Source organism: Xyrauchen texanus, chromosome 8 (genome assembly GCF_025860055.1).
Source record: "Xyrauchen texanus isolate HMW12.3.18 chromosome 8, RBS_HiC_50CHRs, whole genome shotgun sequence".
Lineage (NCBI taxonomy): Eukaryota > Metazoa > Chordata > Actinopteri > Cypriniformes > Catostomidae > Xyrauchen > Xyrauchen texanus.
In genome coordinates, this window is record NC_068283.1 from 33025275 (window position 1) to 33039088 (window position 13814).

Below are 13814 nucleotides of genomic sequence, written 5' to 3' on the forward strand. Positions count from 1 at the left end.
AGACACAGGTAGCACTTACACTTTAATGCAAGAAAACCTGTGGAAACAATTGAGAGGTGAGATTCCATCAGTTGTTACCTTCAGCCCACAGAGGTTCATTATGGCCGACGGAACAATTCACCAGTCCAGAGACCTGCAAAGGATTAGGTTTCAATGGCATGACCACGAATGCAGTATGGATACTTATATCCTTAAAGACACTCACCTCGCCTTTCCTCTTATTGCTGGTCTGGATTTCCTGATTGCCACGGGAGCAGTCCTGGAAGTGGGACGTGGCAGATATGGGTTAAGATCTGACAAAGGATACACCTATTACCCTTTCTTGCCGTCACAGATTCCAACAGGTCCAGCCAACCCGTCTGGTCCAGTTCTTTCTCATATGGCTGCAAAGCTGAATTTATACTATGCCTTACCCGCAACTGGTAGACTTCCCGAACTCATGTCCGTTTCCACCGAGATCACTGAGTGGGATTCTGACAATCAGGAGGAGTTAATGAAGTTAATCTCCGCCTGGCCACGCACCACTTCAAACACCCTGGGTAAGACCTCTATTGTACAACATAAAATCACATTATCAGATGACATACCCCTCAAGTCCCGTGCATACCGCGTGTCTCCTCTGAAGAAGCAGATTATTGAAGAACAAGTAGACCTGATGCTACGGGACGATATCATTGAACCCTCCTTTTCACCGTGGTCTTCACCGGTAGTCCTGGTCCCCAAACCTGATGGCTCTTACAGGTTCTGTGTGGATTACAGGAAGCTGAACAGCAAGACCGTACCCGACGCTTATCCAATGCCGCTGCTACCTTCCAACGGTTGATGGAGAGAGTACTGTCTGATCTGAGAGGGAGAATATGTTTTGTATACATTGACGATATAATCTATTCCAAATCACTTGAACAACATTTTCAACACCTAGATATGGTTCTGCAACGGCTGACCCAAGCCAATCTGACACAGAGCATGAAGAAATGCCACTTCTTCAAACGACAGCTCAACTTCCTCGGCCATATAATCTCTGAGAGGGGAGTGGAGGTGGACCGAGAGAAGACCAGGGTCATTGCAGAGTTTCCCCCACCGCAAGATCTTAAAGCTTTGCAATGATTTCTGGGACTGGCAGGCTGGTACCATAAGTTTATTTCCCACTTTGCTGACATTACTGCTCCATTGAACCTCCTAAAAAAGAAAGGAGTTAAGTGGGAATGGACCCCAGAGTGTCAAGCTAGCATGGAAGAACTAAAACAAGCCTTGCAAAATTCACCGGTCCTAATACAACCTGATATTAACCAACCCTTCCAGGTTCATACCGACGCAAGTGAGGTAGGACTGGGAGCCATCCTTACTCAACATTCTGAGGAGGGTGAAAAGGTGGTGGCATATGCATCAAGGACCTTAACTGGAGCAGAAAAGAATTACAGCACTTCAGAAAAAGAATGTCTAGCAGTGGTTTGGGCGGTGGAAAAGTGGAGACATTACCTGGAGGGAAGACCCTTCGACGTCTTCACGGACCATGCGGCTCTCGCCTGGGCGTTCAACTGCCCTAAGACCTCCTCACGCCTTACCCGCTGGACACTCCGCCTGCAACAGTTCTGTTTTCAAGTTCATCACAGGAAAGGTTGTCTCAACCAGGGTCCTGATGCGTTGTCCCGGGTCCTGGAGGAACCTGTTGCTGATGATGCTCCTTGCCTGATCTTGTCTTCACATAATGCATATCCATTACCTCACTCTATGGAAGAAATATCAAAGGCTCAAAGTTTGGATGATACCATCTCTCACCTGCAGTCTATCCTGAACCCCCGAGCAGTCAAAGACCAATCCATCAGCTTTGAAGACCTCCAAGGGGTGTGGTACCGCAAAGTTCCCATAAAAAACCAAGGAGTGAAATATCAGCTGGTGGTACCACAATCCTTAACCTCAGATTTCATGCATTACTATCATGATAATCCACTTGGAGGCCATCTCGGACAGTTGAAAACCCTGCTGAAGATCCTAGATGTGGCATGGTGGCCGTCTGTCCGGAAAGACGTATGCCAATACATTAAAACCTGTGAGATATGCCAAAAATATAAACCCAGCAATACCAAACCATCGGGATTGATGCAGAGTACACCAATCACCGAACCTGGACACACGTTAGGGGTGGACCTAATGGGACCCTTCCCCATCAGCAAGAAGCAGAATACTTGTCTCCTAGTCATTGTGGATTATTTCACAAAGTGGGTAGAAATGTTCCCACTCAGAGACAGTAAGACCCAGAAAATAGTGAAGATTCTGCGGGAGGAGATATTCACTCGTTGGGGGTACCCAAATACCTGGTGTCCGATAGGGGTCCCCAGTTTACTTCCAGCATCCTGGGTGATCTGTGCAAAACATGGGGATGTGTCCAGAAACTCACCACGAGTTATCACCCACAGTCAAACCTAACGGAAAGGGTCAACCGGACCGTGAAAACCATGATTGCTGCCTATGTGGGACAACAACATCAGTCCTGGGACCAGTGGCTACCTGAATTCCGCTATGCCATTAACACCGCCCAGCAAGAAACCACAGGAAAGTCTCCTACAGAGCTCATGCTGGGTAGGCAAATTCTAGGACCACTGGAACGTCTTATCCACCGACCACCTTCACCAGATCAAGCTGCTTATTCCCTGGTGGAACGACAAGACAGTATGATGGCAGAAGTGAGGGACAGAATGAGGATGTGCCAAGCCAAACAAGCTAGGTATTATAATTACCGTAGAAAAAATGCGCAGTTTCAAACGGGTGACCTAGTTTGGATTAAAACTCATCCTCTCTCTAGTTCCTCAAACAAATTCTCTGCCAAGCTAGCGCCCAAGTGGGAGGGTCCAGCTGAAATAAAAAGTAAAACAGGGCCAATAAATTACACTGTGTGCTGGGGCAACCCGCAAAGAACTGATGTATTAAATGTGGTAAACCTGAAGCGCTATTATGGACGCTCCCTCCTATGCCGCTGGGGGGGGGATTATGTAGCGCTGCCACATAAGTATGGAATATAAATATATATATATATATATATATATATATTGCTGTTAAAAAAATCTAATTGTTCTTAGAAAACAGCCATAATGAATATATGTTATTTTCCTGGGTTTATTGCCAAGTTAAGTGTTTTTGAATTCCCGTTTAACTCTCGCGAGAGTTCTGTCGCGAAGCTCCAGGGAATTCCCATTGACGTCACTCCAAATCAGCTGGATGACTTTTTTCTTCCGTTTAAATGGAGCCGGGAAACCGGCGTTCAGGGACGACACGTTGATGCTCAAGCGATCGATCGCGCGAAAAACCTCCGCCAAGGCTGTTACAGACTGTGCACAGAAAGACACTGTGGGATTATCTTTTTTGTTGATTTTTCACCTTTGGATTTCGTCACAGAACAGCGCTGCTTCACATCGAGCTCACGGACTTAACACAACCTCCGGTGAGGCCGATTCAACGCACACACACACACACACACAAATAAACAGGACATTGTACGGGACTCATAGTCATTTCATCTACTTTTCATTTATTATTTATTTTTTGCTTTCTTGTTTGTCTTTTGTACATTTATATATATATATATGTCTGGATTCACTTTGATGTTTTTTTTTTATTTTTTTATTGTAAATACACCTTGGGTTTAAATTGAATTGTTGTCTTCCTAGCCTTCTTTTTTTTATATAAACTTCATCACCTTACAAACTTAGGGTCAAGACCGTATTATTTTTGTGTATCATCTCCTATAAATCTAGGCTGAGCGTTACACACTTATAGTGCTTGATTGAATGTCCACCTCCGACTTCAAAGCTGGTCAATCATAGTGAAGATTTTGGAGTGGCACCTGGGAGGGCCAATGGAGCGTACTTTTAGACAGCACTTATTTAAAGGTCATTGAAGTCGGCATATAAATTTAAAACATTTAAATCACTTAAAAGCTATAGTTTTTGTAATGCAAAATTAAAACAAAACATTTTAAAACAAAAAGATTAATTAAAACCGAATAGCTGCATCAATGCCATTATATATGTACTGTATATGTATCTCTCTCTCTCTCTCTCTCTATATACCTCACCCCTCCCTTGTCATCTATGGCAAGGCGGGCCAAATCAAAGGTCATCACAGACCAACTTTGGCCTGCAGGCCCTAGTTTGGGCACCTCTGGTTTATCTTATATTGAAAGATGGTGATAATTATAATTGATCCATCTGATGACAATAACATGTTTCTCCTACTTCTCAACAGTTCATTCCTGTGGAAGTATAGAGAGTAACCCTGATTATGTCAACACAGACCCAAATCAACAATAATCAAGGTAGTACACAGTTCTACTCCCCATATGCTCTTTAGTAATTTATTTGTGTGCCTCAAAAGATTTTGAAATAAATGGCATGGATAAACTTTTCTTAATCCATTTTCCTTTCTCTCCAAGACTGATTTCTTGGTTAGATTGACTCACTTTTTACACAAGGAAGTCTAGATGACAGTTAACAAAAAGAAGATAGCCTATTAATCATCCTGCCTGTCAGAAGGGTTTCCAGATATTCCCAATGCTCTGGAATTTGAAGTGCAATAAGGCATCATCAAGAATGCACCGAATCATTTTGTCACCATCAGTCCTTATTAATTATCTGCTGACGATACCTGAGAATGTTATATACACACACACACCTTTTTTCCCCCATATTTGCTGTTTACAGACTTCTACATCATGGCTTTTACTTGCAAGAGTATGGGCACACCACATTTTCTTTGACTGCATGTAATATTCAGCTTTCTATGTTTATTAAACTGCTATTTTTGTAAATGAGGAAATAAATCAAGCATCACTAACTCACCTTTTGTGTCAAGTGTCAAAAAAAAAAATTATTGGAGGAAAGTTTTACATGTGAATGTAACAAATGCAGAATAAAGTCCACCTGCAATGAATGAATGAGGTTCACCAGTGACCTAAATGACAGCAAAAAGTAATGCAAATTTAGGGTTAATTAATAAAAAGTAATACATTATTTTATAGAGATTGCATAAACAACTAGAGGAAAAATTACAACTATATATATATATATATATATATATATATCTCAGTAGCAGGCCATGCATTTGAAATCTAAGCCTACATGCCAACACAGTTTCACAATGATTAAGACACCCTAGGGCATCATACATTATGATGCAGCTAACTAAAAATACCAATTGACATTTTAAAAACACGTCCGCGCACGAAAGCCAGAACTTAATGCTTTAAAAACACAAAGCTTAAGCAAGCCTAATTTTAACTGCAGCATGACCATTTTGTGAAATGAACATCTCCCGAACAGTCATTCAAAAATTATAATTTTTCATATGAATGAAAAATCAGTGAGGTCTATATAATAAAGGTCAATAGAGGTCAAATAAATATAGTAATGTAGATTTTTGTAATATTTTAATTCCATTAAACTCAATGACCATGCAAAACACTCAGAATATTATTCTTTATATAGCACAAGACTTGTTTTTGGAGTACACTTTCAGAACTTATTTTACAGATTCAATTATCCTTATTAAACTCAATGACTATAGAATAATAATATCTGTATAAAAAGTACTTTTTATTATTTGTTATATTTTTTATAATTTTATTTATATTATATATATTTTTATTTATACTATAGTCATTAAAATAATTTTTTAACATTTCAGGTTTATTGAATCAAGGCCATTTTTTGCTTTTCAAATTATTTCTCAAATGGTTTCATGGGCCTTATACAGCTCTGAGGCCTGACGTTCCCCACCCCTGCTCGAGGTCAAACGGTCATTGAGTTTAATGGAATTATAATATTACAAACACTATATTTATTTGAAAACATACAGAATGTAAATTCCACAAACTGAGCCTTGTATCATGAAAGGGATATTTTTAAGAACATTTCATATTTGTTGTGATGTCATAATATCAAATGGTTAAATGATTTATAGGGCTAATAAAATTGATAAGAAAAAAAAAAATCTTTTTTTTTATTATTATTATTCAGCTTTGTGCTAGGCAAAGAATACCTATTCAGGCATGTCCAGGTTGGTTTGGCTTGAAAATGTTATAGGCACAGACAGGGGCGAAAATGTCATCAAAATGTTGGGGGGGACAATAAACATCAAGGGTTTTTTTTGTTGTTGCCCCATTTGCTTTTGTATTATTTTATTTGTTAAACAATTATTAAAGAATATATCATTATATTATTTACAATACACATATTTTAATGATATTTTAGGGGGGGACAACCCTCAGATAGGGGGGGTCCTGACAAACCGAGCACAAACGAAACACCGGTTTGGAGCGATTCGGACGACATAGGGTGGAGAGTGACGTCACTGTTCTTAAAAGTGTTTTGGTTATGTTTAAAAAACGATCACAGTTACAGGGTTTTTTTCAACAGCACAAACAAATTGAATAGTTTTGGGGATTATTTAATTATATGGGGTGCCAAGATTATCCAAATCTCGCCGAAATAAGAGTTGAGAATTTCTTCACGAGCCTACAGGTTGTAATTCTGCTTTAAAGATGCATTTCATTGCACTTCTAGTAGGAAGTTGTAAAATCCAACTTTCTGATTTGAATGGAAAGCAGCACTACTTTTCAAAACTTGATCCGACACTGAATGCTCAAACAGCCTAATTTACACTTAGAAAACTCCTTACCAATTTACTTGAAGTGAAAATCAGTCCTTCTTTCCTGTTTAATTAATCAATCACCCGATCATGCAGAACATCTTGTGTTTGTAAATCCATAAGGATCGCTTTCTCAACGGCAAAAACTGCAGCAATGACAGTCGTCTCGTCGGCAAGATCTCGCGCTCGCTTTCAAATTACGTCACTTAAAGCGTGATTGCGTCACTCAAGGCCAGCCAGAACACAGACATATAAATATTAGGTGTGTTCGACATCGGCTGCTGCTGGATGTAACCGATCTGCGAGAATTGCCGCGTGCAGGCGGGGAGGATCTGCAAACGGAGATATGAAGCCGGACACGTTGTGGCTCCCGTAGTTTGCGGCAATTACGTCAGTCATGGCATATCACGTGGTGTTTGCTTGCTTTATCGCAGACGAGCTGGAAGCGATAGAAATTCCATTATTTTTGCATGAAACATTGGGCACAATGAGCAACGAAGGTGAGTTAAATGTAAGAAGTATCTATTTAAACAAATTACACATTATCAATTTAGTTTTAAAGTTGCTATACCTAGAATCTGCAAATTATATGTTGAATAAAAATACTGTATCGAAAGTCTAAAGTCTTTGCAATGTATTACTGATGTAATGGGTGGCTTTTGTAATCAATAGCTGATACTTGCTCCATGACAGAAGAAAGGAACATTTGATCTGGGGGAATAAATGATAAATAAAACACTTGCACAAATCATTGCTGCCTTGTAATTATTTCACATTTATGCGGTTTCCTTACCATTCTTCATCCTTTCAGCGATGTCATTGGAAACTGTTAGCATGACAACATTACCTTTGCTGTCTAACACATTAATGGTTACGTTGTCCATTTTGTTGTGTGTTACATAGGGTAGTGCAGGTTCTTTATATAGCCTGAGGAACCATGGGACCATAGCCAACACCAGTTCCATTCATTATTACTAATAGTTAGCAACAAATGCAATTACCCTTTTAAGTCAACTTTCAGTTTTGGCTCAACATTAATTAGCAGTGATTTCCATTGTTTTCATGATTTAGTGATTAAGTAACTATGTATTAACCATGGACCATGGTATTAACACACTTTTGAGATGTGTGTGTATAAGTGGTGTTTTGGAAGGGGGTCTTCCAAAACAAGATAACATATTGGATATATACTTTAGCAGTTTGACATGGGTGTTTCTGCTAATACAAAATCATAAAAGTAACCTATAAAAAAAAAAAAGGTTTCAGCAACAGGATTTACAGTACCCTCTAGATGAGCTCTTTTTAACATTTGAGACAAAACACCATTCATTCTCATATACAGAAAAGCACAATTCTGTTGGATTTATATTGTGATTTAGACCAACTCTTTGAAAGTGAACAGAATGTTGTACTGTTGTTAAGTTGAAGATATAGCAAGTTGTTAGCAGTTTGTTAGCCACATGCAGGTGAAGTATGACCACAGCAAAATAAACTAGAGAATATGAAGAAACCATATGAACAAATGGAAGAACGACTCGGTTACTAACGTAACCTCGGTTCCCTGAGAGGAGGGAACGAGTATTGCGTAAGTAGCTTAAGCTATGGGAAAACTCAGTTTCTCGAGAAATATTGAAGTCTTTATGTAAAACGCATTGCAGCTGCACAGCAGACAGTAATGAGCGAGGCAGCTCTGTCATTGGCTGTGCTGCGGCAACTGCTCGAACCAATGACGGGGCGACTCTTGGGCGCGCGCCTCGCATTCGCGCGCTCAGAGCCCGCCGAAATTAGCATAGCCAGGCTATATAATGGGCACCCCGTCATACGAGTTCCTGTAGGTTCAATCGACTGAAGCGAACTGACCAAGCACAAGCACGGCAGCTTACGCAATACTCGTTCCCTCCTCTCAGGGAACCGAGGTTACGTTAGTAACCGAGTCATTCCCTTTCGAGAGGTCTCTCCTATTGCGTAAGTAGTTTACACTATGGGAACACCATGTAAAACGCTGTGCGTGCTGACTTCGCTCTATAAAGCCAGAGGCAGATGCCTGAGCCTTAAAGCAAAGTGATTATTCCACGAGCCGGCCAACAGCGAGCTACATAATGGGATAGTATAGAGCGCCCTTCCAAGGTGGTCCATGGTGGGGCGCTCATAGTACAAACACAAGCACATATCTTATGTACTGAGTTTTCTATGTACTGATATGCATAAAAATCCTTTAAGTCAGTCAGAGACGGACCTTGTAAGGGAGGAGATAATGCTCAGCATATACATACTCCAGTCCATTCTACAGTCAGGCTGATAGAATGTTGGAATGCATTTTCTATGTACTGATATGCATAAAAATCCTTAAGTCAGTCAGAGCGGACCTTATAAGGAGGATATAATGCTCAGCATATATATCTCAGTCCATTCTACAGTCAGGCTGATAGAATGTTGGAATGCAATGAGGGGACCTGTAGGTTATAAAACCTGATAAATGTCGAAGGCGAGGCCCAGCCTGCCGCCGCACAAATATCTTCAATGGGTATCCCACTCAACCAAGCCCACGAGGAGGCCATGCTCCTCGTAGAGTGAGCTCTGATGCCTAAGGGGCATTGAAGGCCCTTGGCTTCATAAGCTAGTGCTATAGCATCCACTATCCAGCGCGATATTCTTTGCTTTGAGACTGCGAGACCTTTAGTGCGGCCGCCAAAGCATACGAATAATTGTTCCGTCTGTCTGAACGGGGCAGAACGTTCCAAATATATTCTGAGCGCCCTGACCGGGAAGAGTAAATTAGCGTCGCTTTCGTCTGCTGGGGACGATAGCGCTGCTAGAGATATCACCTGTGCTCTGAAGGGTGTGGAGAGCACTTTAGGAATTTACCCGTGCTTTGGCCTAAGGACAACTCTGCAGTCGTTAGGTCCAAATTCCAGGCAAGCAGCGCTTGATGACAGCGCGTGCAGGTCGCCCACTCTCTTGACTGAGGCGAGCGCCAGCAAGAGCGCAGTTTTGAGCGAGAGCTGTTTAAGGTGCACGGTTCGGAGAGGTTCGAACGGGGCACTCTTGAGTGCTTCCAGGACCGTGGCCAGGTCCCAGATCGGCACCGAGGGGGGGGTGAGGAGGGTTCAACCTAGCGCCTCTTAGGAAACGAATGATTAGGTCGTTTTTCCCTAATGAACGTCTTTTATCAGGATTGTGTGACGCCGCTATGGCAGCCACATAGACTTTGAGCGTGGAGGGTGTGCGGCCCGCCTCCAGCAGCTCTTGCAAAAAGGCGAGTACACTTGGTATCTCACACGATTTGGGGTTCAAGCTCTTGGTATCACACCAGTCACTGAACACTTTCCACTTTTGGGCATATAAGCGCCTCGTAGAGGGTGCTCGCGCCTCAGTGATGGTTCTCAAAACTCCACTGGGGAGGTTCTCGGGAACCCGTTGAGGGGCCATGCATGAAGGGCCCACAGATCGGGGCGGGGATGAAGAATCATCCCGTTGGCCTGCCTGAGGAGGTCTAGCCTCAACGGAATCGGCCATGGGGCAGATTGCATCATCTGCATCAGTTCTGGAAACCACGTTTGGTTGTTCCAGAGTGGGGCTACCAGGAGCACTGCACATCTCACTTCCCTGATCCGACTGATGACCTGAGGTAGCATCGTGATCGGGGGAAAAGCATACAAGGGGCGGCTCGGCCAGACTTGGGCGAGCGCGTCCGTGCTCTTTGAGAAGAAAAGGGGGCATTGCGCGTTTTCCCTGGCGGCGAAGAGGTCGACCTCTGCCTCGCCAAAGTTTTGCCATAACCACTGAACCGTCAGGGGGTGGAGAGACCATTCTCCTGGGAGAACCTTGTCTCTGGACAGCATGTCTGCTCCCTGGTTCAGGGCGCCTGGCACATGCGCTGCTCTCAGCGAGCGCAGGTGGTGTTGTGACCATAAGATGAGCTCCCTGGCCATAGAGTGCAGGAAGCTCGACCTGAGTCCACCCTGGCGATTTATATATGAAACTACCGTCATGTTGTCCGTTCGGACCAGGACGTGTTCGTTTTTCAGGTACGGAAGCAGGGCTCTGAGAGCCAAGGCGACAGCTTTCATTTCCAGACAGTTTATATGTAGGCGCTTTTCCGGGTTTGACCAAAAGCCGGAAACAGGCCTGCCCTCGTAAAGGGCCCCCCATCCTATTTTGGAGGCATCTGTCGTGATCATTTTTCTCCGCGTATTTACGCCCAGACTCACGCCGGTTTGATACCAGTTGACGGCTTTCCAGGGCGTCAGGGCTTTTATACAGCCGTGATTCGCTCTGATCAAAAAGTGGCCCGAGCGCCATGAGTGGGGACACGGCTCTTGAGCCAGCGCTGGAGAGGACGCATGTGCAACAATCCTAGCTGGAGTACCGCTGATGCCGAGGCCATGAGACCGAGCATTCTTTGAAATCGTTTGACGGGGGCATGTGCGCCCGTTCTGAATGATGTTGCAAGGCGTCGAATAGAGCGCGCGCGCTCTGATGAGAGGCGCGCTGTCATCTGCACTGAGTCTAGCACTATTCCCAGAAAAGAGATATTCTGGCTGGGGGATAGCACGCTCTTTGCAAAATTGATTCTCAGACCCAGGCATTCTAGATGGCTGATAATCCAAGATCTGTGCGTCGTTAACTGACCCTCTGATTGTGCTATGATTAGCCAATCATCGAGGTAATTCAGTATTCAAACTCCCCGCTGTCTCAGGGGAAAAGTGCCGCGTCCATACATTTACGTGAATGTACGGGGGGCCAATGATAGGCCGAATGGTAGTACTGTGTACTGGTATGACTGTCCCTCGAAGCGAATCTCAGAAATGGCCTGTGATGAGGCGCTATCGAATGTGAAAGTAAGCGTCTTTCAAATCCACTGATAGAAACCAATCCCGGGCGAACTTGCGCGAGGATATGTTTGGTTGTTAACATTCTGAACGAGCGAATCATTAAAGCTTTGTTCAGATGTCTGAGATCTAGGATGGGGCGGAGGCCACCGTCCTTTTCGGACGAGAAAATAGCGGCTGTAAAACCCGTCTCGCTCATAGAGGGAGGAACAGTTTCTATAGCGCCCTTCTCTATCAGTTTGAGCATCTCGGTGCGTAGAACATGTGACACATCTTTCCTCACTTTCGTCTCGACCACCGCTGAAAAGCGGGGTGGTCTCGCGTCGTGAATTGAAGTGAGTAACCGTGTTTTATTATGTTCAAAACCCATTTTGGCATGTCAGGGATTTTTTCCCAGGCTTTTGCTCGCACAGATATGGGCTGAATGTTGGCTGGGGGCGTGTCACAGTGACGTATGGGCCCCACCGGCAAATTGCCTTGTGCTAACACTGAGTTTACAGCTCCCAGAGGCGCAGGTGCGCGCTGAGCAGCCGTGCCGAGTGCAGGGGTGCGTGTGAGCTTACAGGCACGCACGCTATCTCCGTAATGCTCGCATCGTGAGCTAGAGAAATGTTTGAAACTTTATAGACAGTGTTTACAGGTGGGGGTGCATACATTGTAATAGGCACGCGCGCCACTTTCATAAAGCTTCCCGGCGCTTTTTCTTGCGCGGCTCGAACAGAGGGGACGGCTGCACGGTGGTAGCAGGCTCGTTTGCGGCGAAGCGAGCGCGCGGCTCGTTGAGGCCCAGGGTGTCACATTCGAGTGAAAGCAGCTTCTGCGTGGTCAGGTCCCAGGCAGCGAGTGCAGATAATGTGACGGTCCCTGTCAGGAAGAAGGCCTCTGCACGAGGCGCAGGTCGAAGGCATTTGGAACAAGGCCTCGAATTTGCTCTTTTACTAAATACAAAAAGTGTCGCAAAGGCGAACACTTGCAAAGTAGCTTAGTAAAAAGGATATAGTGATGCGTGCCGGATGGCGTAGCAGAAGGCTTTGAAGGCGGCTGAAGGCGCCGGCGTCCTCTTAGCAGTCCTGCTGTAGGCTTGTCAACGGCGGGCGAAAGACTCCAACAATCCGGAGGATCCAGCAAAGAGGAGGTCTTCGCTGAAGGAGATTAAATCTAAAGGAACTCGTATGACGGGGTGCCCATTATATAGCCTGGCTATGCTAATTTCGGCGGGCTCTGAGTGCGCCAACGCGAGGCGGGCGCCCATTGGTCGCGCGTTCAGAGTCGCCCCGTCATTGGTTCGAGCATTTGCCGCAGCACAGCCAATGACCGAGCTGCCTCGCTCATTACTGTCTGCTGTGCAGCTGCAATGCGTTTTACATAAAGACTTCAATATTTCTCATAGCGTAAGCTACTTACGCAATAGGAGACCTCTCGATAGGGAACAATGTATTATGCATCATTTGTTCAGGAGCATACATTTATGACCACATTAGATTGTCTGTTTTTAAGATTAACATTTGAGTTATTAAAAATGCTCATTTGAATAGGTTATGCAGCTGAATACTGTAAAAGGTCTGTATGAAAAAGAAAGTCATGCAAAATAAACATACACAAACCCTTTATTAACAATAAAGTAAATACAGTAAAACAATATCTAATAAATATGATTTTTAAGATAAAGACGACATAAAAAGGTATTGAACTGTTTTAAAAGTCGCAATAAACTTGAAACGCACGTCATCGGTGTTGTCAGTGAATCCGGCCAATCGTGGATCAGTTGTGTCGTCATCAGAACCTATGCAGCTGCTTCTCTCGAATCGCTCTCGCGGTACTTTGATGGCATACGTCACAGTCACATGGCGTCGGCGCTGTATCAAGTCGGACAAAATTTCTAACCGGCATGCACTGCTTCAAGTCAGCCGCCGATCGGTCTGCGCAGAACTGCATGAAGTCAAACAAGCCTATTGTGTTAAGGCCTTGACTGGAACATATCCTAAAACTCACACCCACCAAGAACAAATAAATTAATATGATTGGCTGATGAATCTGACATAAGTTGCTCATTCATTTGCACTGTTGAGGGATTCTGAAGAAATTCTGAAGATCAGACGGGGTGGAGCTCAAACTCACGTGCTGCTTTGGGCATGCGATTTGTAAAGCAGTGCTTGTAAGTGTCATGAATACATTCTCAATGGATAAACTTTTCCTTTGGCGATTAATTAAGAGAGGAAAGCAATTAAAAATGCATAGGCAAAAAGGTGTTTGAGAATGGAAAGATAAAACAATATGTATGTATTTGGCATGTTAGGGCAGCAGAGAAGGCTTTGCTGGCCCTGAGAAATCGCCACTGAA

The 13814-nt window shown here is 43.8% G+C and overlaps 1 protein-coding gene and 1 long non-coding RNA gene across 3 annotated transcripts in view; one reads left to right on the plus strand and one right to left on the minus strand.

The window, feature by feature from the left end:
- The window catches only part of lat (linker for activation of T cells), a 26492-nt gene extending 21541 nt beyond the window's left edge, over window positions 1-4951 (plus strand). Inside the window, exons 12-13 of the mRNA XM_052131296.1 lie at window positions 4243-4312; window positions 4430-4951. Coding sequence (XP_051987256.1) covers window positions 4243-4307 — 65 coding nt within the window. The 3' untranslated portion in view covers window positions 4308-4312; window positions 4430-4951. The remainder of the gene's footprint in view (window positions 1-4242; window positions 4313-4429) is intronic.
- LOC127647187 (uncharacterized) overlaps window positions 1-7373 on the minus strand; it is an 8797-nt gene extending 1424 nt beyond the window's left edge. For both annotated transcript variants that reach the window (XR_007971024.1, XR_007971023.1), the window contains exons 1-2: window positions 6673-7373; window positions 79-1729 (exon numbers count right to left, since the gene is read on the minus strand). This is a non-coding gene — a long non-coding RNA (uncharacterized LOC127647187). The remainder of the gene's footprint in view (window positions 1-78; window positions 1730-6672) is intronic.
- Between the last annotated feature and the right edge of the window lie 6441 nt (window positions 7374-13814).